The sequence below is a fragment of the Eutrigla gurnardus genome (assembly GCF_963514095.1).
Source record: "Eutrigla gurnardus genome assembly, chromosome: 12".
Lineage (NCBI taxonomy): Eukaryota > Metazoa > Chordata > Actinopteri > Perciformes > Triglidae > Eutrigla > Eutrigla gurnardus.
This window is the reverse complement of record NC_139926.1, coordinates 17,562,200-17,588,993: the sequence shown is the minus strand read 5'-3', so window position 1 is coordinate 17,588,993 and position 26,794 is coordinate 17,562,200. Positions and strand designations below refer to the sequence as shown.

The following is a 26,794-nucleotide window of genomic DNA, read 5'->3' as shown; positions in this document are numbered from 1 at the left end:
TTTGCATAGAAAAAAAGACATGTATGTTAAATTTATGTCAATTTTTTTTTCTACTTATTGCCTATTTCATGTGTTTATTTTATTGTATATTATATTGTTTGTACATCCTCATTTGAATCTAATATGTGTTTTCAGTGTCTAGCATGGAGCTAACCTATATTTCAACGTGCACTCTTCTATTGTATAGCCTAATAGCCATAATATAACCTTTAATTATCAAATCCTTTAATATAATTTGTAATCATGTGTTTTATTTTATTGATTATATATTTAACGTGGGCACAGTGGATTAGTGGCTGCTATAAATGAACACAAGCTATCTAAAAGACTGTTTTTCATATTCTCTAGACAATTCCTAACAGATAATATATAATTAAAACACATATTAAAATAAGGCCAAGCAGGGTGATTAAAAATACATTTTAAAATCAGGAAAAAGGAATGGAATAACTGGAATAGCATCCTTTTATTTTGATGTTTCCCCCCCATATCACCACCTTTTAATGCAGCCCTGTGTGTTCTGGTTGAGTGGACCTATTTCTCTCAGCTGTATACAATATTAAATAAAATGTCACTCCGCAGCAGAGCTCTGGCCATAACCACAGAAATACAGACTCCAGAGGGAATCCATAATTCATAACGTACCACTGGTGACAATAAGGAGTTTACCTGAACGTAATGCGTGTGTGTGCGTGTGTGTGTGTGTGTGTGTGTGTGTGTGTGTGTGTGTGTGTGTGCGTGTGTGAGAGAGAGAGAGAGAGAGAGAGAGAGAGAGAGAGAGAGAGAGAGAGAGAGAGAGAGAGAGAGAGAGAGAGAGAGATGTAAATATATGTTTTCATGTGTTTATTAGGCTCATTAAGTCTATTCCCTATAAACAATACGAGATGAGTTTGTACTGAAACAATTGTCGCATTGTCAGAAATACGCCTATTTGTGAAGCTAGTGTGACACACACACACACACACACACACACACACACACACACACACACACACACACACACACACACACACACACACACACACCACGCGCGCACACACACCACGCCCCCTCCTGTCGGGAACACCCTGGCTGTGGATATATCTGCCTTCAGACAGTGCCGAGGCGCACCGACGCACTCACGTAGCTCCCTGATCCCGGGACGGACCCTGCCGGCCTGCCGCGCTCCGCCGCCGGTTCCTCGCCGCCCTCCGCCGCCGCCGCCAGGTAAGACGCCGCCGCTGCAGGTCAAACAGGCAACACACCGGGACACCAGACGCCTCCGTGTTTCCTCTGGCATATGGCACAACCAGCCGCTGCCTGCACGCGTCTCTCTAGTTAATGCTGTTTTATTGGGGGGGGGTTTTGGGGTGGGGGGGGGGGTGGGGTGGAGGGGGGTGCTGTGTTCACGACCGCGTCGGAGGAGGATTTAGTCACACACCAGCGGGACCAGACAGCCCCACTTCTCCCCGCTTAAAGTTGAGCGCGCTTGGGCAGGTGCAATGCAGCAAAAAGCTCCCTTTTTCTCGCTTCTTGTTGCCTCCCGCTGGTTTCGACGGGAGATTAACCTGCGCTCACATCAACTCGAATTCAATAACGTCCCGGGAATATGTTGCATTGATTAACTTGCCGACTGCGGAGGTTTGAGACCCCTCGTTGTCACGACATGGAGGGCAGTAGTTGGATAAGGAGGACAGGGGGGGGTTTAGATCAACTGATCACCTGGGTTTGAGGTGACTTCACCCATTCCAGGCAACTTAAAACAGGCCAGATGCTGTCAATGAACCCAGTGGTCCTATAATATGTGGCTTGTGAATTAATGATGACCTTGTCTGTGGTGGTTTCACATGGAGACACCAGGATATCCCGGGGCTTTGACAGACACAGTGATGCAGCTGGGTGTCTGCAGGACTGGTTGGATGTCCCACTCCGTCTCAGGTGTAAGGGAGACTCCTGATTACAACTCTTATAGCCTCCGATTAGTCGGCGTTCTGCTGGGGTTTGATGCTGCCGCTCACAGCAGAGATGTGAGATCCAGTTTGAGATTAAAAAAAAAGGGAATGTGGTGCTTCTTTTGAAGACGAGGAGCAGGATTTCAAGGCTCTGTTAACCAGACATTAAATCAGACATTCATAATGAATGTAGGATGTATGAATTACATCAGGGTTGTCGATGACTAATTTCTTTTGTTCAATCAATTCAGGATTGCGACTGATGGTTTTACCAATGACCCTGATCATGTTTTTGGTGAATCGATTCATCTTTTGATCCATAAAAGGTAAAAAAAACAAGCAACTCTTGTCCCCCTAATTGTTCCATTGATACAAATGAGAGAAAAGCAGCAAATCCTCACACCTGAAACACTTGTTTTCTATCGATAACAACTGTCACATCTGTCCATCTTTTCCTTCTTCTCCATTGCTTTCAATGATAACTCAGTCGTCATCACTACTTGTCTCAACTCTGAATGACGTGTAATATTTGGTTGAATTTCGATTGCATCAGGTTGATTTCAGGTTGAAACGTGGACACGGTGGTTTGGTCTAATTTACTGTTATTTGGCAGCGAGCATTGCATTATAATTGGCCAGTTTAAGCTGCCAATGTCGTCTGAAAAGGTCATTTAAATGAATTAAAATGACCATTAGCCCTGTCAGGCACTGTCGAAGTGACAACTTACACTGACAAAGGTCTGTGTGGTTAAAACTGGCGGCAACAGTGAATAAACAAGAAGCAGTTGTGCTAAAAATGCTTTAAAATAAAACCCACAAGTTCATACATTCTCATTAGGTTCATTATGAAGCAGTGAAAGTGGATTCACTATTAATATAAATAGCCTCTTGAAGGTTTGTTCAGTATGAGCTTCCCCAAAAAGGAAAACATCTCAGCATCCCTGATCTATTTTACACTGCTTTTTTGTTTTTCTGTGAACAACAAGCCTTTGCTGTGTTAAAAAAAAAAAAAAAAAAACATCCCACCACATAATTTGTCACAGTGACACTTCCTTAAATTGGTTCATTTGGCTCCTGTAAGCAGTGGATGCCGTATCTGCTGAGGCTGTTTTATCATTGTCATGGGCGAAGAATGGCTCCCTAATGATAACCAAGCTTTTATGCAGCTCACACACACACACACACACACACACACACACACACACACACACACACACACACACACACACACACACACACACACACGAGGCTGCTGGAGGGGGAATACATGGGTGACTAAAGGCGGAGTGAAGCCAGGGAACGAAGGGATTCCCTGATTTCAGGCAGCCATGCAGCGGAGCAGAAAGAAGCCCTGGGGAGGGCAGTCACGCAGCATTAGAGGTCTGCGTCTCCAAGATCTCGCAAGAAGACACAGTAGTGTGTGTGTGTGTGTGTGTGTGTGTGTGTGTGTACACATGAATGTATTATTACCGCAGATATATCTGTGACAGGGATACAGTTCATGTACTCTGACCAACAAAACCAAAAAACTGTGAATACATCGTTCAGTTTGGACCAGAAAAGAAGAGCTGAATTATTACACTGTGTTAAACTTATTAGCATGTACAATTTTTAAGCGTGACAAAAAAAAAATGCCCTCAAAGAGCAATCGAACTCGACAGCGAAATCAAGAGCTCCAAGTAGAAGCTAGCTGGCGATGTAACCACAGCGATACATTTTCATGAACATCTCGTGGTGCAACGTTAGAAAAGATTAACCCTGAGCTCATTTGCTGGTGACCTTTCGAAGCACAACCAATGAGATAACAGCTTCATCATTATGTGACATCTAGATGTTGTATAGTATTGTAATATTATTATACTCATTTTTTCAGGACAATCTGAAAAAAATCCCTTTTCTCACCTGCTTCTAGAGTGCCAGTTTTCAGCCTTTATATGTCAGCGCTGTTACTGTCACCCTGCTCTGTTCTCACAAACAACAAACAGGACAAGTGTAATGGAGACGCACATTTACAACGTGAGCCTCATTGAATACGAGCTTATTAAACCTACTATAATCTGCATGATTATATCCAGATTAACTCCGCCGATGGCCTGAGCTGCCGCAGCAGAGCTCGCCTGTGCTGCTGCATTCAGCCACTCTGATCTCCGAGGTGTCGTGTTGTGCGGGGTTTCCCTCCCTCCCACTCATTGATGCTCCTCTTTATCCACGGCTCTCTAGTGCGTATCTGTTTGGTATGCAGCCTGTAGCCCCACGCGGCCTCAGAGATGCATCGCGTCCCCCGTTCAATCACGGCGGCGGCGAAGCAATCAGTGGAAGCCCGTCCGCACACTAACGCCGCAGATGTGGGAGGGCAGAAAAAACACTTAAAGAAGAAGAAGAAGAAGAAGAAATGTAATTTGGAGGCAGCACTGAGAGAAAAATCACTCAGTTGAATAAGAGATTGCTGGTCAGGGAGTGATGGCTCTGTGCCGCCCTCCCTGAACCTCTGACGTGTACAGGCACATGCCATGCAACGTGGGCGCTCCGTGATGTTGGCCTGAACCTCTGAGGGGGCCGCTGGGCCCTGATGGGTTGATGGAACACTTCATCCTGTAAATTGGGCAAAAGTGTGGAGGCAAACACACTCGGAACGAGGCCTTTTCATTCAAAATGACATCGTTATTTTTATTATTACTTCCCAGCACCAGCGTGATTGCTCTGTGGAAAAGTCAACACGGCGGAACGTCACACACGGACATTAATTCGATTCATTGTTAGCGAGTCACGCACATCAATGTGTTTACTCAATAAATATATTTGAACAGATTAGGGACAGCTGTAGTCACATGGCTGGGAGCGTCAGTATTATGTGATTATGATCATTTTTTAAAGCGTGTGTGCATGGGATGATGTTACTTTGTGAAAACTGTGAGAATTGATCTCTCTTTATGATGCAGTTGACCCTTAGCTAAGTCCCGCCCCTGGAATGCAGACTGGCCAATCATAGCATCGACCATCTCCAACCAGGTCGATAGACTCCCAGCGGTTCAGATTTTCATGGATTTCACACTAGTCATGATTAAAAACTGTCCCCCGGGTTGGGCTGGACATGTCACACCTCGATATTGTCTGCTTCTCACTGAAATCACTTTTTCATTTCCCCAAAAATGACATAGTCTGTGGTCTCCATGGTCGCTCTGAGCTTGACAGATATGCACGGGTAAAAAAGCGAACGCAAGGTAAAGTGCAGCACGAAGCAGGAGCCTGTGAACCTGAACTCCATGTTTATCTTCTTTCAAGGCGTTAGACAACGTCCTGTTCTCCATCAGGTGATCACAGGTGGAGACTCACAGACGTAGGTCGTTCGACAACGTCATAAACAGTTTAATCACATAATCTCGAGCATTAGTCATCCGTTTTAGCAGAATGTCATGTTACCTCGCCTTTATTTGCTGCAAAAGGGCAAAGTCTATATTGAAATGCGCATAGTCACTGGGTTTGGTACATGCTGTAAGACCACAAGATTCATGAGCACGTGTAAGTGACCCTCGGAGAAGTCGTGCACCCCACAACTCCCTGCATTAATATCTCATTTATGGAAAAGGTGATTTCAGAGAGAAGGGTCTACATTATGTATTTAAAGAGTGAAAAGTTAAAAAGTAAACACCAAATAAATGAAGCACCAACACTGTAAAGACGTCTTTATTCACTGTTAGAATCATTAAAAAGCAGCATGCCTTACCAGACAGGAATACCAAGGACGCAGCAGCTCATTACAAAGTCCAAGTTACTGAAGCGTCTCCGAAGGCTCGACGTACGTGAGCCTTCAGTAATTGTCAGGATGCCCTTTCTGTCAAAATGTTGTGTGCTCCAAATATTGGTTCCCGCACGCTGTTTATTTTACAGATGGTTTTGGCTCATGGCCAGGATTTATTTTTCTCCATGTGTACTCTTATGTCGAGCTGAACTTGGTTTACTGTTCACAAGTGTTTTGTTTGAATAGATGTCATGACACCTGAAATGCTCTCACCGACATGATACGCAGCAAATAAAAGACGAGGGGAGGTTTTTTACCTCCTTTTTTTTGACTCTACATCCTTTTAAAAGAGTCCGTCTGCCTAAAACAGCAGCTCGTCCTTTGCTGCAGGATCTCTATTCATCGATCCGTCCGGGACGCTGAATTTTCATTCTGCATCTGTTTCCTCCGTGTTCACTAATGCATCCACATGGAGTGTAATAAAACTGCAATGACACGAGGCTAATCTTAAAGGAAAATCATAACCCATTAGTGTCCACTTAGCTTTAAATTACACATGCAGTTCAGTTGTTCCACTCTGATTAATGGTGATACCGCTGTGGACACACGGAGGACTCCCTGCTCTCCATTAGAAGACAAAGAGCAGTAAAAAATGTGGCAGTCAAGCAGCAGTTAAACAGGAAAGAGTGCTATGAAATATTCAGCCATGTTGGTGAAAGGAGAGGGAGCTGTTTATAACCCGAACATCCCTCTCTCCCTCTCTCTCTCTCTGAAGAAGCAGCAAAGGCCACGTCTGAAACTGGGTTAATGAGATCCAGCCCCGAACTAAAAACCTCTCATCACTTGTTCTCTAAGTGTTCGACGTGCTGAAAAACAAAAGGCTTTTCTTTGGAAAGTTTTTCTCAAAGATAGCACACAATCCTTTCCTTAAATCGTAGTTTTTCTTCGTTCGTCTCCTTAAAGACACCGAGTATTTGTGTGTTTATCCAACGACCAGACTGCCTTCGCCTGAACCGTCTCACAGTTCCAGGCGTAAGCCCAAACAGCGCCAGGTCTGTGGGTGTAGAAGGCAAACTGTGGCTGGAAATCAGGACGATGTCACTGCTGTTTCTGGCAGAAGAAAATATGCCCGTTTCATCGTGTTTAGTATTCATGGTAGGACTTGTTTCCACTGAGGACTGAAGGAGCAGCTAGCCTCTGTCACCGTCACACACAAAGCTTTTGTCCTGCATGTAATTAGTCACATTAAGAAGCCAACTGATTTATTGAGGATGCACTGAGGGAACTGCAGGTGGAGAAGATGAAGAATTGCAAATAGAAACATTGAGGTGGGGATATTATCGAGGGTGTTTCTTTACCTGTCATCATTTGCATCATGTACTGGAAGCATTAAATCCACTTAAATATTTAATATGATACGATAATTTGCCACATATTTAAGGCAGAATAGGTTTAAATATACCAAGGATGTCCTCATCATTCCAGTTTAAATCTTTGCTTTAGTAAACATGAACAAAACAATCTTAAAGTGACCCAATAATCACATGTGTACAGGTCATTTGGGTCTCCAGGAAAAGGGGTAATCCCAACATTCCCAGGCTCCTTTATTGGCTCCTATAGACTGATGTAAGATATTGGTACGGGCTATTTTCACAGTTCATGGATGTCTCGGATAAGATAGTAAAAATCTGTTCAGCCACTGGAGATGGTGCAGGTTTCAAGGTGATTAACATCAGTAGGCTATAAATTGTAGGTAGCTGATTTCAACATATTGATCCAGGGAAACGTACATTGAACATTTGATCATCAGGGGAAAAAAAACACAGCTGAAAGAAAACATAAACCCCTTTGAAAGGGTCCTTAAGGTGTCATATTAAAAGGATATTGAGTCGGCGAACAGAGCACCCTGAGAGTTACGCTCCCCCAGGGCAGTTGGTAATCCTACCATGAAATGAAAGGAAATTGGAATCTGTCCAATACTTGAGTTTATAGCTAACTGCCTGCACATTTAACAACATCCCCATGAGTGTCGGCTGTGCAAAAAGCACGCTAAACCAAGATGGTGAACAGGGTCAACATTACACCCGCTACATGTTAGCAGCATGCTGTTGTTAGCATTTACCTTTAAGAATAATTAAGTTTGGATACCAGGGACTCATTTGTTTGAGGGATACTGCTTGTCAGCCTCATATTCTCTGCATTACATGAGATGGTAAAGGCTGCAAAATCTTGGAAATGGTTATGTTTTGAGACTGGCTTTGGACTTCACATCTCAGGAAATGGTCTTGAGCTCACGCCCAACAACACAACATGACCGAAACCAAATCATCGTTTTCTGTCTCTGGCTCGGCGCCTTTTCTCTGCTGGTCTGTTTGGAGGAGTGGCAGCCTTTTCCTGAGCCCACGCTGCTATTTCCTCTTAATTAATGGGGGAAATGACACAAGCAACCCATCAATGTGGCAGTGAATCAGCATTTAGATAAGACTGATGGAGGAGAGTTGGTGAAGGTGAAAAGGAGCAGAAAGTGGATGGTGGGGCGTGAGAGAGGGCAGCTGAAAGGGAAGCTCTAGAAGAGGTTTTTTAGAGACACTTAGTGTGTTTTTCCTATTTTCTACACCATTGAGCCCTGCAGGGAACCGTGGAGGCCTGCAGGCGTGATAGGTCATTACTAGTGACGGCTCCTGTGAGAGCTGTAATGTTGGGCGGCTGTGACATGTATGCTCCCATGGCTGCAAGGGCATCGTTTTAAATATTAGTCGGTTGGGCAGGAATAGCTGGTGGTGGTCAAACACAAACTGAAAGAAACATAAAAACAACTCTGAAAGGCAGTGGAGGAGGACATATTGAGATAATTTACTTAAAGGTGCCTAAAACAGGGATTGGGAGCGTTTCTATAGGCGCTCAACGGTGCAAACAACGGCAAAAGTGCGGATAAGCTAACAGTCTTGTGGGGGAAAATCAAAAGTTAATTCAAACTGGGATAATGGCGCTTTCACTTTCAGAAAGTCTGTCTTCATTCCACCATCTGACTTTTTGAATCTACATTTTTGTTGCTTTCTTAACCGACAATCCGGCGATGATCGTTAGAAAACGTCTGATGTTATCACACCTCTTTATTGCAGTCGTCCTTTTATCCTTCAGACCCTGAAGGCAGCCCGGGGTGTTTCAGGCGTAGAGGTGACCCTCTCTCCTGTGCTTAAACTCATCTCTAATCCGAGCATGAAAAATAGCTGTCGACAGCCAGTCTAGATCAAAGTATCGGCTGCTGTTCTGGTGGATCTTTGCCTCAGCTGCAGTTTGACATCATCACTCTCCCCGTAGACTCATAATCAGAGACAAAAGGGCAAATCTTGGCGAGGTCAGAATCCCAGTCTGCATTTATGCCCGACGTCGGGCGTGACGGAGGTGAGTTATTCACGTCGCCTCATTGCCTTTGAGCCAGCCGAGTAATTAAGGTTTCAAATTGGATTGTGATTGACAAGCCGCGATGGCCTCCGCGTTTCAGCGGCGTCGTTGACGCGCAGAGAGTCCGGAGGATGAAGAGGAGTGTTTGCAGGAGCCTTGCTTGATTGGCGGTGACTCGGACGGTGTGTCTGACAGGTCTGCAGGCTGAGAGAGGGGGGGGTCACTAGTGCACTGCAGTGATGCGGATATGTTATCCGCCCTGAAGTGTTGTATGTGTGTGTGCACAGACAGAAAAAGAGAGACAGACAGGGAGGTCACCACTTGAGTGAAAAGTCCACATAGGCAGGGATACTTTCCACTCGGACAAACACGTCATGTATCATCGCCGCCTCCTCCATCCATCCCCGCGCCTCCTCACCTCCCCTGGTGCAACTATTGATTTCACCTCGGTGTGAGCACAGTTTCCCCCCCACATCCGATCTCAGGATGCGGATTACACTCGGGGAGGTCCACGGCCCAGATAGCAGGATGAATCCTATTTGCTTCGTTTCCTTTTTGTGGAGATAAGCCGGCGTGAGCTGGAAAAACAAGCAACATCCATATGGATCTTTGTCACAAAACTGTAAAAGAGGAGAAGCAGCTTGCTTGCCGATTTATGAAGAGCACTCTCAGTCTAGACACGCTGTTTTAGACTCACTAAACTCACTATTGGTAAATCTGATCGGCACGACTGGGTTTTTATGTGAAGAAAATCTGTCTGAAGAGCCTCATATTCATCCTGTCCTTCTACTTAGAAAAGCAATTGAATTTAGTGTCTGATGAGCGTTGCTCTCGTTTGCTCGTCGCTGCATCTGTCATTGTCGTGATGTTTCCCCCTGGAATTATTCCTCGAGCAAGGCCCGACCCTGTCTCACTTCAAAGTCCAGTTTGTTCCGCTGTCTGGCGGGATTCCTCCTTTCACTGAACGAGTAGCGCTTGATCTTTTTATGCCTTTGCACCGGCATCGGCCCGTGGTGGGGAAACATGACATTTTTGGGTCGTGAATGTGATATCTCAGGAAAGCCTGGAGGGAATTCTCTTCAAATTAGGTACAAAAGTCCACCTGGAATCCAGGATGAATGGCATGTCAACGTGGACGTTACACACATCCATTAAATTAGTGATATTCTATATTTTTTTTTATCTTGGACTAGATATTTGGTGGCCTAGTTAGTATTCACAGTAGCAGGACGTTCATGCATGTTGGATTTCATGTGTTTAAATAGCTTTTGGACAACAATGAGGAGAACAGCATTGTCCTGGGGTTAACACTGATAAGGGCCTTATCTGAGGAGCTTGCCTGATCTCCCCATGACAGTTTTCTTCCGGCTGATTGATAAGGGATGGATGGACAACAATGGAGCAATAAAAGAAATAAGGTCATCATAATAAGCTACACAGACAACACTTGTTAGCAGGATCAGTGCGTCGCTGGTTTTGGTCTTTTCATGGGATTTGTTAACAACAAAGAAAACACAGAATATCACCAGGCGTATTGTTTAATGTAAGACTTGTGGCATCTACCACATTCATATTACTAAGCACCAAGTCGGACATATTTGAGCTTTCAGGAGGTTTCCGCGTTGGAACGTGTAATTATGGTAACTCCCACGTGGAATGAATGTGGCGTATGCACGGAGGTTGGGTGGTGATTAAAGCACCAAGAGTCCAGGAGGCTATAAAATGAATTGGCAGAGCTTACATACAGCATATCAGTAGTCTCTGGTGCGTGTCCGGTGTAAGCAGCTGTGAGATATCTTATAATGGACCTTCGTTGTTGAATATTTAATGTTTTCTACACTTAATGCATTGCCTGTCATTGTGTGTGTGTGTGTGTGTGTGTGTGTGTGTGGACCATATTAAAGCCTGTGTTGGCTGGCAGAAGGAGGTCTCTGGCTGAGCTGAAGTGACCTCCTGTTTAATGGTCACCAGAGATGCCCTCTGCCACTCATCATCTCCGTCTGCTGCCATCTCACATGAATCATTCAGGAGGGAAAACCTACAGCATCCTGTGAGTTTCCACCGGGGTTGAACAGACCTGCTGCTGCCGTCTGCTACATGCAACTGGCACTTTGTATCATTTATTAACGACCTGGACACGCTGCTCTTCGCTCTATCGCCACCTCGGTCAACACTGCGTGGTAGTGGGCATGATAGGAAACGTTAATTATCTGGAAAAGAGTCAGCCTCCCGGGAGATTAAGTACATGCTGACACAGCGTTAAGGAGCTACTGTATGATTTATTCACTATCTTCTAAGGCCAAGGAAAAAGATCTGTGCTGCCCCTTCCTGAAATAATAAGGCTACGGCTCAAGTCGAAGCTGATTAATTTTTCAATTTGAAGAGGATGTGGGCGACCCACATTTCTGCAACAACAAAAAAAAATACACCACAGCGTCATATAATGCTCTCTTGACTTCATCCTGATTGAATCCCTCACAGTAAGGTTTAGTCACCACATTCACATGGAAATAAAAAGGTGTGACAAGTGAACAAGAGGGAGAAATATGAGCTGAGCAGAGGGCTGAAAGAGAAGTCAGGGAGGAAATGAAGAGTTGTATGTGGGGCTCCGTCCACCGGTGACACCTGCGTAACCATCAGAGAGCCAAGGGGAAGCGAGAGGCAGTGTTCACCCTGGACACGTCGCCAGTCAGTAACCGGGCTGAGACATCGACAAATATACTTTCACTGGATCGTTTAGATCAATTCAACTGGTACGTCTTTGGTACGGCGGGAGGAAACTGGAGAAAACCCACCAGTCAAAAGGATGGACACGCTTCTCTTATATGCGTTTTGTGTATGAATATTGGTGTTATATGCTCAAATAACCCAATTATATCCCCTTATTATGTTTATCTGTTCACTGCACTTTGCACTATAATTTCTACTGCTATTTATACATTTTTATATTGCTATTTTATTCTTTGTTTCTTTACTTATTGTGTTCTTTATCTTTACTTACTGTGTTGTTACTGTGTGTAATGCTGCTGCTACACTTAGATTCCCCAGCTTGGGATCCATAAAGTCTGTCTGTCTATTCACAAAGACTTCCTGTAAAGCAGAGTTCCAGTTAGAGGCATATTTCAGCATTAAGAGGTCTGACCGTCATCACTTCTACTTATATTATGTTGCAGTTTCAACGCGATCCAAGATGAAAAACGGGAGAACAGATGTGTGTTGTTGAGATCAGATGGCGTCAGGGGAAATGTTTTTAACGGCATGTCGAGGTGCCAAAGTGCAGCACTATACCAGTATAATGGCATTATTATAGAGACTAGAAAGGTGCACTTAGTTGTAACTTGAAGTGTTTATTTAAAGAGGCAGTCCGCTCCAAATTCAAAAATACATATTTTTCCTCCTACCTGTAGTGCTGTTTATCAGTCTAGATGGTTTGGTTGTAAGTTGCCTTTTCTCTCCAGTATAACCAGACTAAATGGCACTCTGCAACAACAATGTCCCTGCGATGCACCAGCGAGACTCGCACACATGGCGCTCAAGGATTTGCCTCTGATCCGGGGATTTTGTCTGGAAGCAGAAAATCAGAGCTGTGTGGCGTGAGCTCGGTGTAGTTCAGCAAACGGGAGCAAAAGAGTGCGTTCGTGGGGGGGAAATTAATTGGGTACGAAACAGAAATGTGTTTTTACATTCAAGATTAATTAAGAATCGTTTTAAAGAGTTTGAAAAAAGAGATTATTACATATATGTTAACAGTGTTGAGTACATTTACTACATTTTTGTATGTAAGTACAATTCGTAAAAGTACTTGTACTTCCATGAGGCATTTTACATGTGAAGGTTTTCCATCTAGCAGAACAGTCTAGTATTGAAAGCATCGGAGGACCGAAGCTCTGCTCCGAATGCATCATGTGTTGGTTTATGACTTAACTTCCTGTTCCTCTGTCCGCCCACTGAATGTTCAGTCATGAAATGTTTTATTTATAATGTGTTAATCCCGTGTTCATGTCTCATCGATGTCTACTCTCCTTTTCTGCCAACTGAGTAACTGGAAGTTCTGCCATCTGACTGGTGGTAAAATGTCACCGTTTGGTGGCCAGATGTCGTCCCCGTCGGAGCACAGACTCCGTCCATGACATGTTTGAACAATGTGAATGGTGTAAGAAAACACAAAGTGAGTCACCGTGCTTCGCTCGGAGCTACGTTGTGAGTTCAGAGCTGAGAAGTGAGTGTTTCCTCTGCTCCCCAGTCAGAGTTGGACCTGTCTCCTGACTCGTGTTTACTGAGGGCAGAGAGAGCAGCAGCGGGAATGCGTGCGGTGTGTACTCAGGGAGGGCAGCGCCAGGACGCACGCCTACTGCAGCACACAATGCAAACCCTGAGATACAGTTGTGCTTTTACAGCACGGCTGTAATGTGATAGAGCCTCAGATAAATATTAGTTTCGCTTTATTCTTTATTGATGTTGGTTACCGACTAAGTCAGCCCAGTAGGCAGGAGTGTCATGTGGCACAAGTTTCTGTGTGGTTATAATCTGCATTTTGACTTGTATCTAAATTTAACTTCCTGCTTTACATTAATTACAACTTGCCAGTTAATTAAACTGAGCTGAAACTAATGCAACAGTAGTTCACCTCATAAACCAGCAGCTGTATTTGCATTTTTCAGTGCAGGTCCTGTTGTCTTTATTTATAGCCTCAACGACCTTCAATGATGATGGTTATGATGGTGATGATGAGGATGATGATGAGGATGATGATTGGTCATTTTGATGCACTCAAAGCAAAATCCTTAGATTTTTCATCTTTAAAAAAGTGGACTGATATTATTATTATTATGATTATTCAGTTGATTTGTTCATTGTATTCTATTTTATTTTGTCTCGATGCTTTTAATGTTATATATTTTATGTAAATCACTTTAAAATGCCTTGTTTTAAGGGTTAATCTGTAAATCCTTATTATTTCCTCTTTTAACTCTCATAACCAAGGTGAAGGAAAAGCTCGTCATTGGCTACAATTCAGCTGCAGTTCAGCTTAAAGCGCTGTGATCACTGCTGTCACTGATGTGTGCCGTTGGGTCCAAATGAAGCTGAGATGATGCCTGCCGGTTCATTAGTGCTAATTCATGTAAAGTGAAGGGAAGAGGCAGGAGAGAGGAAAAGATGAGGATGAAAGAGACTTTAATGAATAAGGGCTGAAGGAGGCTGGTGTGGGTTTATGCAGATCCCTCCATTTAATTTCTATTTCCCAACCTCATTTTCACAAGCACTGGCAGGATATATTATATATATACACGCCATGCATATCAGGTTATTCACTGCAGTTGACTTGATCAGGCAGCTCAGCTACATTGAGAATCTAGTCTGTGTGTTCATGTAGTCGCTAAATAAATAGTAAGTGATGACCCGAGTTATTACAACTCATCTCGGGGAACAAAAGGAAAATCTTGTGTTTTGAGATTTCCAAAGATATTCCGCATGAAAAACGACAAATCGGTCGAAAGAAATCTTTGTGATGACCGATTAGTCGACTAATTGACTACGTCTAATTGTTTCCGTCCCTCTTTGTCCGAAAGCATCTGCCGTATGAACGTTATGCAGCTGTTTGCATCGGCATGCAGGTGTGCGGATCATTCCAGGGAAAGATAGAGCTCTGCTAATAGAAGCTGAGAAGCTGAATGTCAAGCTTGGAGCCTAATTGGGAGGTTGTTAAGCTGCCGTGGAGCTGTCAAATGTCTACCAATTACTTGTGCTTCCTCTTGTAATCCTATGAATCATTGTCTTATTTTAATTAATGCCTTTTACATTAGAAAGAGACAAGCACATTAACCAGGAGAACCCATTTATTTGTGTTTTTTTATTCTATTAATGTTTTATTAATATCAGCCATGTTTTACTGACCTTCCCTTGTTTCTCTTTGACCTCATCTAGGTTTCCTGAGAGTGGTCACCTTTCGTCAACAGACGATCAGGGGAGGAAACACTGGAGGCTCAATGTTCAGACTACGCCAGTGCTAGAAGAACAACAACCCCATCGTTAGCGGAGCATTACAGAAACAGCATGATGTAGTGCTTCTTCTGCAACATCTTCCGCCTGGCTGACTTCACCGTCCGAGCGTAGCCTTGAGGAGCCAATGGAGCAGTTTGGGGAGGATCTGAACCTCTCGTTTCTCCTCGAAGACGAACGAGACGTGATCCTGAAGGTGCTGAAGAAGGACGAGACATTGAGGAAACGAGAAGAGAAGAGGATACGGTGAGGACTCCAGTGTCACCGCCTCAACCGACGTTCACCGTGCCCGGATTTTCCTTAATGTCGCTCGATGTTTTCTCCGTTCTCTCCCGCAGGAAGCTGAAGAATGAGCTGCTGGAGATCACGCGGAAAGGTTCCCGTCGACCCCACGAGCTGGAGGACCGACAGTGCGCCCGCTGCCTGAAGAGCTTGGGCCTCATCTTCGACCGCGGGGGTCTCTGCGAGGAGTGTCAAATGCGCGTCTGCAACACCTGCCGCGTCACGGCTCCCAAAACACGCCAGTGGAAGTGTAGCGTTTGTGCCAAGATCTTGTAAGTGTGACACCTTGCAGGGACAAAACACAGCTTAGTGTTCGGAAGAGGAAAAGACTCCAGATGGGTTGGATCACATGGTTAATGAGTCCACATCTGCCTCCATTTGTCTGTGAGTGCCTCAGGTGTTTCATCTTCTACAGGGCTTAAAACTATAATACCCAACCCAAAATCCACTAGAGCACGAAAGAGCGGGTATTTACAGCTCTGCTACAGGGAACTGACTAAATCATTACTGGCAAACACAGGGTTTGGTGTCTGAACATAAATTAATAGTAGGATCTTTCTACAGTCGCTCTGCACATTCACACAATAAAAAAAAAAATCAATCAACTCCACAAATAGCCGAGATGCCAAGTCCTCCAATCGCCGGCAGTCTGAATAATCAGTCAATGCATGAAGTAAGTCTTTTCTCAACGTGTTAGAACCACCTACACGGGGAACAACGCGTCTAAAGTTCACTTTCAGAAAAGGAAAAACTGCAACTAAAGCAGACAAAGCAGAAGTTAGAGAAACAGCAGTTACACCAGTTACTCATCCAGGATACATGCAGCTCCAGAAAGGTCTAATTCACCTCAAAAAAGGCACAAAGACAACTTTGTTTGCAAAGGCCTTGAGTATTTTTGTTGCCTTTAGTTGTAATTTTCTAAAATGTTTTGTGGGGGGAAAAAATTCCACAGTACTATTGCTTCACATCTCTGAGTGTGCTGTTTGTAAAAAGTAATATGTGGACCTTAAATAAATATATATTTTTGGTTTCAATTTGACATCCAGAGTTTTGACATGGCACTGTCGCCATGTTGAGAGACAATCGTAACGATCTTTTGGTGGATTTTTGGTGGATGTTTGTATGTTGAGGCTGCCGGTGATTGGTGTGTTTGCAGGGAGCTGAAGGTGGTGACGGGAGAGTGGTTCCTTGAGGAGCGGTCCAAGCGCTTTGAACGAGGTGTGCCGAGCGGCGACGTGATCAAACAGACAATCATAAACAGCCCATTCAGTGAGTTTCACCTCCATTGTTCTGTTTTCTGAACCGCAGTGAGTTGTGATGGATACATGCTGATTTTATTAATGCATTCTGGATGTTTTCAATTACCAGTCACGGAAACAAATTCAACAGAAAACCTGTCTGCACCTACTGAGACAGAGAGACCTGACACCCCGAAATCCAACAGAAGTGCAATACTCAACATCGGTGCCCGGAGGAAAGGGTAAGTAGTAGAAGTACACAAGTAGGTGATTCTATTCAGAAATACTTTATGTTGCTTGAAATCCTCGTAATATACTGATAGCAATGAATATACAGGACTGTAAAAACCCTGTCCAATCGAAAAAGTTTCCGAATCACCAACCTTTCATTCTGAATTTTAGGGGGTTTACTCAGTGGATTACAAAACATGAAAACATGAGCAAGATTTGCAGTAAAAAGACGCACAGGAACGAATCATTTCAAGGCACATTTGAGAGAAATCTGTGTGTTGAGGACTCGCCTCAGTAAAAAGGCATGAGGAAATATCTGGGGGGGTGTTCATTGGGTTTTACACCCTGAGACCCTGAATGCATTTTAAAATACATTTGGCAACGCAACAAAGCACCAATTAGATTGTGCCGGGGAGCATTACCCCCTCATCCTGGCTGCACTCTGAAGGTACCTGAAGGCATCACGGTGATTCAGACACGATTTCATCAGAGTGGTGGCTGCTGAAAACGTACTGACTATAAAATATTAAATATCATTGCAGAAGTGTTTAATATTAAAAAATGTGTTCTGCAATAAAGGCGAGTGTTATGTGGATGTTTGTTTATGAACCCTGAAGAGGTTGACCTTTTTTTATCTGACTATCTCTTCACATCTAACATTAACAGTAACTGCACTGAAGACCAACTAACTTTATTTATTTATTCTTTCAGAATAAATCCTTTTTTAAATAAGTCACCGCCTTGAGTCAGCCTGCACTCATGCTCACAATGACAATGTTGACATGGTGATGTTTAACGTTGGTCATGTTCATCAGCCTAGTAAGGCTTGTTAACATGCTTACGACTGCTAATTAGCACAAAAAGTTTAAAAAAGAAATCAGAGACTGATGGGAAGGCCATTAATTAGTGACAAAACTTTGAGCTGATGTTGGCACGACATGAAAAGTCAGTGGATCATCAAAGTCCGCTGTGAATGTCTGCAGCAAAATGCTGGAGCCCATAGATGATGAGATATTTCAGTCTAAAAAACAACCATCTTAGTGGAAATAATTAATAAAAAAGATCATTAATGTTCAGTCCTAACTCAATTTCCTCTGCTGCAGCAAACTCTTATAAGTCTTAATTGACATGACTGAATATATCCTGTATACAGTACATAAACATGGTTTGTGTGTGTGTGTGTGTGTGTGTGTGTGTGTGTGTGTGTGTGTGTGTGTGTGTGTGTGTGTGTGTGTAGAAGGATGAAGATTCACAAAAAAGGAGGCCGACCGTCCTCGAAGCCGGAGAACGGAGTCGACGGCATCAGCGTCAAATCTGTTTCGGAAGCAGACGCTCAAAGCGTGCGAAGTGTTCGCTCGGCACCGAGTCCCCGTTCAAACAGGTGTCCCATCCACAGCACACGTTTACACGTGATATTTGATTTAAAACTGGGTTGTTATCTGTTTGGAAAGGAAACACGTTCAGGCATCAAGGCCATGCATTCCAACAGCAAAACAAATAAGGCACAAAGAAAAAAAACATCAAGTGAGACGTATTCTTTCTGGTTCTCAGGAGCAGTGCGGAGGCCACGGAGGCCTCGGGGAAGCCTACTGTACCCAACAACCTGCGTTCCCAAACTCCGGACAGATCCTCCACCCCCAGTGACAACCGGAGGGTCAGGGTCAGCAACTAATACACACAAACACACACACAGCAGCACACTGGGGGGAAGTGTTCAGGTGGAATAGTTGTTTTAACAGCTTGGGCGTGTTGGATTTGTGTTTGCTCGCAGCCTGACGGAGCGGAAAGCGTTTACAGTGTGCACTCCGGCGACAGCGCACCTGAGAAAAAATCGACCGGCCATCACAGGACGGGTTCGGACGCCCCGACAATTTCTGTGTCCAGAGCCTCGGTTTCATCAGGTATCTCTGACGTTCTCGTACTCCTGCTGTTGTCTCACAGCTTCGCGGCTCACACACACACACACACACAAACATTTCATCTGAGTCACAGTTTCAGGATGTACAAAAATGTACAAAGATACTCAGAAAGTCTCCCTCTGTCAGCAGCAGATGTCCCGTTTTCACTAATGACACTAATGACTTACACCACCGCCGCTGTCTGCTGCTCTTCTTTAGGTGTTGACATCTCTCCTCTTATTTAAAGTGCAATCTCCACCCGTTATCCCCACTAATAACAGCTGCTCAGAACTGTGTGAACATTTGTTTTAATGAACTGATTTGTGTCGTTAGCTGAAACAGCTCCTATATATTCAGTATTCAGTAAACCATTTTTGTATTGTCCCACTGTATTTCCCATTTTAGGAGATATTTTCAACAGCCTAGAACTTTTCTATAATTGTATTCAGTCTTGTGCCCGACTATACGGTTGATGTGCTCCAAAGATACAGTTTGTCCCTGGAGTTGTCCTCAGATCTTTATGCTCTGATTCTCTCTGTTTAAATCTCAGACAAAGACTCGGGGTAACGCTTCCTCCTGCAGATCTGCCAGCTTATTTACACTTCTAATCAATTTCAAAATCTAACTCAACTTCCCTCTTTTATATATATATGAGAATACTTTAGTATTTTGGGAAATACACCGACTCACTTTATATCTAAAGATCTATATCAACGTGTGAGTAAAGTGTTGCACTAGAGACGCGTGCTGATTATTTGCTTAGAATAAAGAATGCAATGCTGGCTATCTCCAAAGTTTAAAAGTATGCCTTCCAGCTCTAAAGCTTTACAAGTAACATCTCATTTGTTTAATCCATACACAAACAGTCTTTATGTCTTTTAAAAAACACAAGCACAAGCAAAAGTTTAACAAATGGATTAAACTGACTTAAACAACATGTCTGACTAACTGAGAATCCCATAAAAGTGCAATATGCAGCATTAATATAGCAGCACACAACAATACATTTAATGTCTACCTGAGCAGAGAGTCGCTCTCCCTCTGTGTGTGTTGTAATCCGAGCTTCTCTGTGTTGACGTAGCAGAGCATGATGGTGATCATTAGTTCCTACTCTCTCCTTTACTGTCTGCTTGTATCATGTCTGTTTTTGTGTCTTCTGGCTCCTCACTCACTTCAAACAGCATCTTTGAAACTATGTGTATATATATATATATATATTTTTGTCTTTCTCACTCCTCCTCTGCGTCCGCTCCCCCCACCTCCCTGTCCTCCCTCCCTGCTCCAGATCACAGTCGCTCAGAGATGGACCTGTCAGCTCCCGGATCTGAACCGAGCGAGGACGCCTTCAGTCTCAGGAGCCGCTCGGTCCCCGGGCTCAACGAAGCGGTAAGCGGCCTCAAACCGTCTCCTCTTCCTCCCGCTGCTCTCACTGATCACACCACAGGACCACAATCACTGCAAAGCCTGTTTGATCTTTCAATCCCTTTTAATACATCTACTATACCAGGGCTATAACACTATATTGTTCAGGGGGCCACGTTTTCAGAAAGCTAAAGGGACCGGGGGCCGAACATTTTCCCTGACCCACTCCTCCCCCCCTTTCTGGCCTCATGAATGAATAATATAGATCTATGCTCCTCAGCAGGGGATCCTGGAAAAAATGTTATAAAATAGTTATTTAAAACCAACTTTTGGAATAATTGAAGAAATAGCCAACAAATAAATCCTATTCCTTTTGTAATTGGCGGAGTTGGCCCCGGGGCCACCAGTTGAGAGGGCCAAGTGTGTCCACATTGAGCTCAGGATGTGTGCTGATGAACTTCAGAGCTCGCTTCAAAGAGCACGGCGGGCATCTAAACGGCTGTCGGCTGGAAACAGGTGGAGGATGTGATTCTGCATCTGTGTTTACCGAGTGGTCGTTTGCATTCAAAGCACCGACACGAATGCCTTTTTCCTTCCTCGTCCATTCATGCATCCATTCAGGTTTAACGCCGAGCCGTACCACGTTGTGATTTTGCGCTTGAAAACCAAGTAATCAAATTGCCACGCTCTGTCCTGACTTGTCTGGTTGAGTTTCTGGAAGCCGGCTGCATCCGCCCACACCGAGCCGCTGTGTGGAAAACCGTACGATGTACAAAGACACACTGGCCCGCTTCCCAGATGCCATCTCCCTTGTTTTTTGATTAAATCTGAACGCTGTCATCCGCAGGAGTTTTCTGACGAGGATGCGGAGGAAGACATCGACGCCCTGATGTCGGCTCACAGCAAGACCCCCAGCCGCCGCTTCAGCCACGCACTGTCAACGGTAACGCCCGTGATGGACATAGTGCACATGATCTAGAAACACTTCTTTCTGGGAAGTCCTGTATGTTCACATGCAGTACAAACATACATGTGCACACACGAGTCAGGCATCCATGTTGTGTTGTTGACTGTGTCAACATTGCGTGAGCTTTGGGAGCAGCTTGTGTTACAAACACCTTCCTCTGCTGCTGCACGCTTCACAAGCCTGTATTTGCAGTGTTATAATGGGATGGATTTACATTAATGCTACATCTGGGTTAATGTCATGTATGTTAATCATATGGTAGATTAAGCTTCATAGTATCTCACCTAGTGGTGTCTGGAGACACGTCGTTAGATCTGTGTGCTGTTGTGTATTATCATACATCTTAAGGTGGGCTGCTGTCGAATAGTATTTTTCTCTTAGGAAGGCTCCTAACTGAAGATCTCCTTTAGCATAGGATCGAACGGATCTTCCTGTATGAAAGGAAACTAGATCACGCCGACCCACAATGCCTTGCGAGAGCAACCTTTAAAGTGCCGCACACTTCGGCCATTCATGAAAACAAAGGATATGCTTATTTGCATATTTATCCTTCATGCAGGCATAGTAATTGGAATTGTGTTGAGAAATGTGTGGACAGTGATAATGATTTAATGGTATTTGTATTTATTTATTTCAATCATGTTACAAATGTGAAAAAACAAAACTAAAACAACAAATGAGATGTAAATACAGCAAACATCTGGACCTGAAGCTGTAGTTTAGTGAAAGTCCGGTCGGATTCTCTGAGCATCGTGGCTGTCTTTTCCTCAATCCTTTTGAGTTCTCCTCCCACCTTTCCTTAACCCTGTGACGTTTCGTCCCAAGGTCAAGGAAGAGGCGTTACGACCTAATTTGACTATTCGACTGCAGCCCAGTTGTTTACTTGACTTGATTTCCCATGTTTACATCATGGTTAACTGGGTCACTCAAAATACTTAGTCGGGCGGAAAATCCAGTTATTCAAATGACCTCGTCATGGACCAAGCAGGCAAGGACAGGCAGACACAGGAACCTTTTTTTTAAAACGCAGGGCTTTTAGTTTCCCCAACATGTCCAAAAAAAGTGAAAGAAATGAACTAATTGCAGACAAACTGAAAAAGAAAGAAGACAGAAAATGATGAGCGAGTTTTTGTGAAACTGGATGAAATAGGTGCAGTCAGTGTGTGGCCATCACAAGCCTAAATAATTGGTTTACTTCCTGACTTTGTGTGCTTTGTTCATGTTTCAGTGTGTCAGTGTCTGTTTGCGCAGGGAAGCTGGCCGGACAGACGTCCTGCTTGGTCTGACATTTATCATGTCGCCTCATAAATGACCAACAAGCCGTCACCGAGCTGCTGTTTTCAGTCTGGAAGTAGAAGGAGGTGACGAGGGACGTTATGCAGATAGATGAATCAAGCTCTAATATCCTCAGCCACGCTGTTACATGATTCATCTCATGGAGGGCTTCGGATAGATAATGATGGCACGACTGAGGAGTTTTAGTGCTGTTTATTTAACGGTGCCGTTTTCGTCGCCGGTGGCTTTATTTTTATTCCATCAAGTCAGTTTTGCTGATTAATTTAAATGAGCAACAAATACACACAGTTGCTCGTTTGTTAGGCTAAAATCCAGATCCAGCAGTCTAGATCCAGCAGTCTAGACTACTCTCACTAATATAAATGGGCCGGACAAAATAATAGAAACATCCATCAGTGTTAGAGCTGAAACTGATGGGAATGTTATTAGTTTAGTAGGTATTTAATAGTGGACGAATTCATCCAATCGTTAACTGGAAACCATATATCAGTCTGTGTGTGTGTGTGTGTGTGTGTGTGTGTGTGTGTGTGTGTGTGTGTGTGTGTGTGTGTGTGTGTGTGTGTGTGTGTGTGTGTGTGTCCAGTGGTTCCACATGAGTTGTAATCTCTGGTTTCACCGGATAATCACCATGGTAACCATGTGTAATGTGGTTTCCGGCTGCGCTTCTGTAGACAGGGTTTCTGCAGCTCCTCCTCGGGAGCCAGGGGGTCTGTGCTCGAGGTCTGCCTCTATCACTAACACATCAAAGAGCTCAGAACCTTCTCCTCTTTTTCCTCCCTTCCTTCCTTCCTTCCGTCCTTCCTTCTTTCCCCCCGTTTATCTCTCTATCTCATAAATGATTCTGCTGCTAGTCTTCCACTCCTGGCTCTGAGAGAAGGTGGGGGTACCTCAATGTGCCTGACTCCGACGCTGAGACTGTAAGTCTCCCCTTATTCCACGTTTGTGCATGCGTTCATATTCACCTCTCCATTGTAGGACAGTACAAATGTAGGAGCACAAATATATGACATGCATTAATATATACTGAGTTTTCCTGAATAAACTGATGTATTAAGTAGTTTTTTTATATTAAGCTACATGCATTAAGTCTAAGCTCCTCACATTAATGAAGTCATTAATAACATGGGCTCCCAGAATTCTCTCTTTTCAGTGCTCTCCGCACACCAATATTCCAATAATCAGTGGACTACAGTTAAGTCGTGTCCAGAGCTCCGACAATCATGTGTGCCAGACAAAATTACCTGCTGCTGTTGTAGTGATTTGGAGTCTTTTGTTTGTGAAATAGGTTTTGCAGGTACACAGCATGAGGAGGCACAAGCTCTCTAATTGGTCAATCTATGAAACTCACTGTTGGACAGTCAATGAAAAAGTCAACTCCTGGATGTTACAGTAGAAGACCATGTGATTGGCAGCTTCCCCTCCTCTTGCAAACATTTCAAGATCTTAAACTTTAGAAAACCGTGACGGGTATTTTCTACTATTTTCTGACATTTCAATGGTCGACCAAAACATGTCATGGTGACTTACTGAGAGAAAAAAAGAAAACATATTATACTGCATCAAAGCAAAGATCCCACTTGGTAATAAGTCTCCCTAATGTGCTTCCAACACATCCTTTCACATGTAAATGTATGGTAGAAATAATGTATTCACGTTTTCTGCTCTATTAGACATCCTTTCAAACCCTGACTCATCCCTGAAAAGGGTTCATTATTTACTTACTTTCTAGACCCTCAAACACGGATAATACATTATAACATAATGCAAGCTGCAAAGTTGTGATATGGATGATATAACTGAATCTTCATCTAGAGTTGCTGGATTTTGGTCCAAAGTGAAAGTTTATTTATCCTACTACTATTGTGCATATCTCCTCTATACCAGAGGAGCCTCGTTTTAAATACCATCAATAATACCATATATTACCACAGATTTAGGTTCTTAAAGGGCCGCAACTTCTTTACTTGTTTCATCAGCGTTTTGTTATACTTTTAGATTGTTGTTGTCGTTGTCTCTAGCTTTCTCTTTTCTGATTGTGTCGTGTTTTTCTTCCTCGCCTCTTCAATCCCCCCCTCGACCTTCTCCCCCTCTCGCATCTCCACCTCCCTCATCGCCGTCCTTTGCCTAACAGAGCAGTATAAACAGCATGATGAGCATGTACAGTGAGACCGGTGACTATGGCAACGCCCGGGTGAGCGGCGAGATCCTGCTGAACATCAGCTACAGCTACAAAACCGGCGCTCTCAATGTCCTGGTGAAGGAGTGTCACAACCTGGCAACGGGAGATGAGAGGAGGCAACGCACGGACACGTACGAGTACAACACACACAAACACCAGCATTCCTCTCATTCCTCAAGTCTCACCGTTAGAGTTAGATGAAAATGTCCATGTGTCATTTTTATGTGAGTTGAGTATAAGCCTTTTTTTATTTATTTATTTTTTATAGGTAATATTTTCAGAAACAGATTTTCCAGGAAAACCTTGCTGTTATATTTACGTAGTTGCTCAGACGGGTATCTGCTGTAATAAATCAGGGGCAGGTGATATTTCATGTTTGTTGGTGTAAACAAGAGCGAATCGTGTCCACCTCCTCATATCGAGCCAAACTCGGTCACAGTGTGCTGTTTTGGTGTCAGATATGTGAAGACGTACCTGCTGCCGGATACGTCACGGCAGAGCAAGAGGAAGACGCGCATCAAGGCCAACACCATTAATCCTGTTTTTAACGAGAACCTGAGGGTGAGTGGCTGAAAAACACACTTGCAATGCTTATTCTGTGTCAGTCAAGTTGCAAGACATCATAACTTTTAAATCATTAAAGGGACAGTTCGCCCTAAAATGAATAATACGTATGTTTTGGAGATGTCCCATCTTTTCTTGAATTTAATTGGACTACGTGGTAATCGGCGTGTGGTGCTCAAAGCAACAAAAAGAGAAACAACTCAAAAGCAATATCTCTTTCAAGGAGTCGTGACCTGGCTATGGGGGGTGTAGTTCAGTAGAGAGAAAATAGTAATAGTTCCAACATGAAATGACTCCCAACTGTGTTGAACTGGCAGCAAAACGATTTACACTGATAAAGAGCACTCCAGGTATTTGCAGGTGAACTGTCCCTATGAGCTGGTGTTTTTCCTGTGTTGTGCAGTACGTGATCAGCCACTCGCAGCTGGAGACTCGAAGCCTGCAGGTCTCCGTGTGGCACCACGACCGGTTTGGACACAACAGCTTCCTGGGAGAGGTGGAGCTGACCTTTGACTCCTGGGAGTTTGATTCCCAACTAGAGGACTGGTATACTCTGCTGCCTAAGGTACGAGTCTTCTTCTTCTTCTACATTATACCAAGATTCACAAAGACAAGTGGTTGACAGGGTTGTGAATGTTGTTTGTGTAGGCAGAGAGCAATATGGACTCCGCAATGCAGTATAAAGGAGAACTGACTGTCGTGTTGAAGTACATACCTGCAGAGAAGAACCTCATGCTGCCGCTGGACCAAGTACAAGGTACTTTCATATTTGATGTATTTGGAAGTAGTATTTTAGAGGATGATCTGTGGGTTTGACCAATGAGTTTGTAATAATGAGTGATCCACCAGTGGAAGGCTGCTTGTTAACAGAGTTAAATATAACTTTTACAACTCCCTTAATTAAACACGTTCATGATGCTGCATGATCCAGTAGTGAATGTATTTATTAAGCATCAGTTATGGTTAATTTGGTTTTTATTCTGTTTTTGTCTTCGATTATGTGTCTGCATTTGTGGTTTGTTGTCACCTGCATATACATTATTCTTTCTTTGTCAAAACACACATGTTAATACTTCTAAGTACATAACCTGTGTGTGTGTACTTGACCTCTGTACATCCACAGGTGTAAGTCTGTGGTGCATGCACTTCCCTCATTATGTGAAGTGCGTAACTACTTGCTTCTCAAGTGCTGCGTAAATAAACAGTGACCTTTCGAGCTGACGATTGTTTGTTCTCTCTGTCTTCCTCCCCAAGTGAAAAAAAGCTTCCTGAAAAGCAAGAAGACGAGCAGCTTCACTCTGCCTAAAGGGGGCATGGTTGAGCTGCTGGTCAAGGGAGCCAAAAATCTAACAGCCGTCAAGTCTGGAGGCACTTCGGATCCTTTTGTGAAAGGGTGAGACTTTTGAACGGGGACCAGACACACATTTCTAGAATTAGTAATAAAACAACGCACTTTTAAAGCCACGGTTTTTGGCAATAATAAACTGTGTGTTATGAGGTTATTCTTTGTAATTCAGGAATGCCAAATAAACAACATTAAATATGTGAAATAATATCAATACATCTGCTATCAATAATCTCTCCATGATTCTAACAAGTTTATCGCCTTCCGACTCTGGAAGAGGGGGCAGCCTTTCAGCCCTCAGTTCCCTTGTGACATAAGATGTGATTTTGGAAAGACCGGAGCGATGCAAAGTAAAGTT

At 43.7% G+C, this 26,794-nt stretch overlaps 1 protein-coding gene across 2 annotated transcripts in view; it reads left to right on the top strand.

Moving 5' to 3' along the window:
* Positions 1 to 1,060: 1,060 nt before the first annotated feature.
* Positions 1,061 to 26,794, top strand: part of sytl5 (synaptotagmin-like 5) — a 28,668-nt gene continuing 2,934 nt past the window's right edge. The window contains exons 1-16 of one of the 2 annotated variants that reach the window (XM_084022620.1): positions 1,061 to 1,206; positions 15,000 to 15,320; positions 15,413 to 15,628; positions 16,513 to 16,625; positions 16,725 to 16,836; positions 18,063 to 18,206; positions 18,377 to 18,485; positions 18,597 to 18,726; positions 20,009 to 20,109; positions 20,933 to 21,028; positions 23,200 to 23,265; positions 24,480 to 24,658; positions 24,986 to 25,088; positions 25,495 to 25,656; positions 25,740 to 25,848; positions 26,346 to 26,484. In XM_084022620.1, the coding sequence (XP_083878746.1) occupies positions 15,202 to 15,320; positions 15,413 to 15,628; positions 16,513 to 16,625; positions 16,725 to 16,836; positions 18,063 to 18,206; positions 18,377 to 18,485; positions 18,597 to 18,726; positions 20,009 to 20,109; positions 20,933 to 21,028; positions 23,200 to 23,265; positions 24,480 to 24,658; positions 24,986 to 25,088; positions 25,495 to 25,656; positions 25,740 to 25,848; positions 26,346 to 26,484 (1,898 nt within the window). In that variant the 5' untranslated portion in view covers positions 1,061 to 1,206; positions 15,000 to 15,201. The remainder of the gene's footprint in view (positions 1,207 to 14,999; positions 15,321 to 15,412; positions 15,629 to 16,512; positions 16,626 to 16,724; positions 16,837 to 18,062; positions 18,207 to 18,376; positions 18,486 to 18,596; positions 18,727 to 20,008; positions 20,110 to 20,932; positions 21,029 to 23,199; positions 23,266 to 24,479; positions 24,659 to 24,985; positions 25,089 to 25,494; positions 25,657 to 25,739; positions 25,849 to 26,345; positions 26,485 to 26,794) is intronic. The other variant, XM_084022621.1, reaches the window with a different exon arrangement.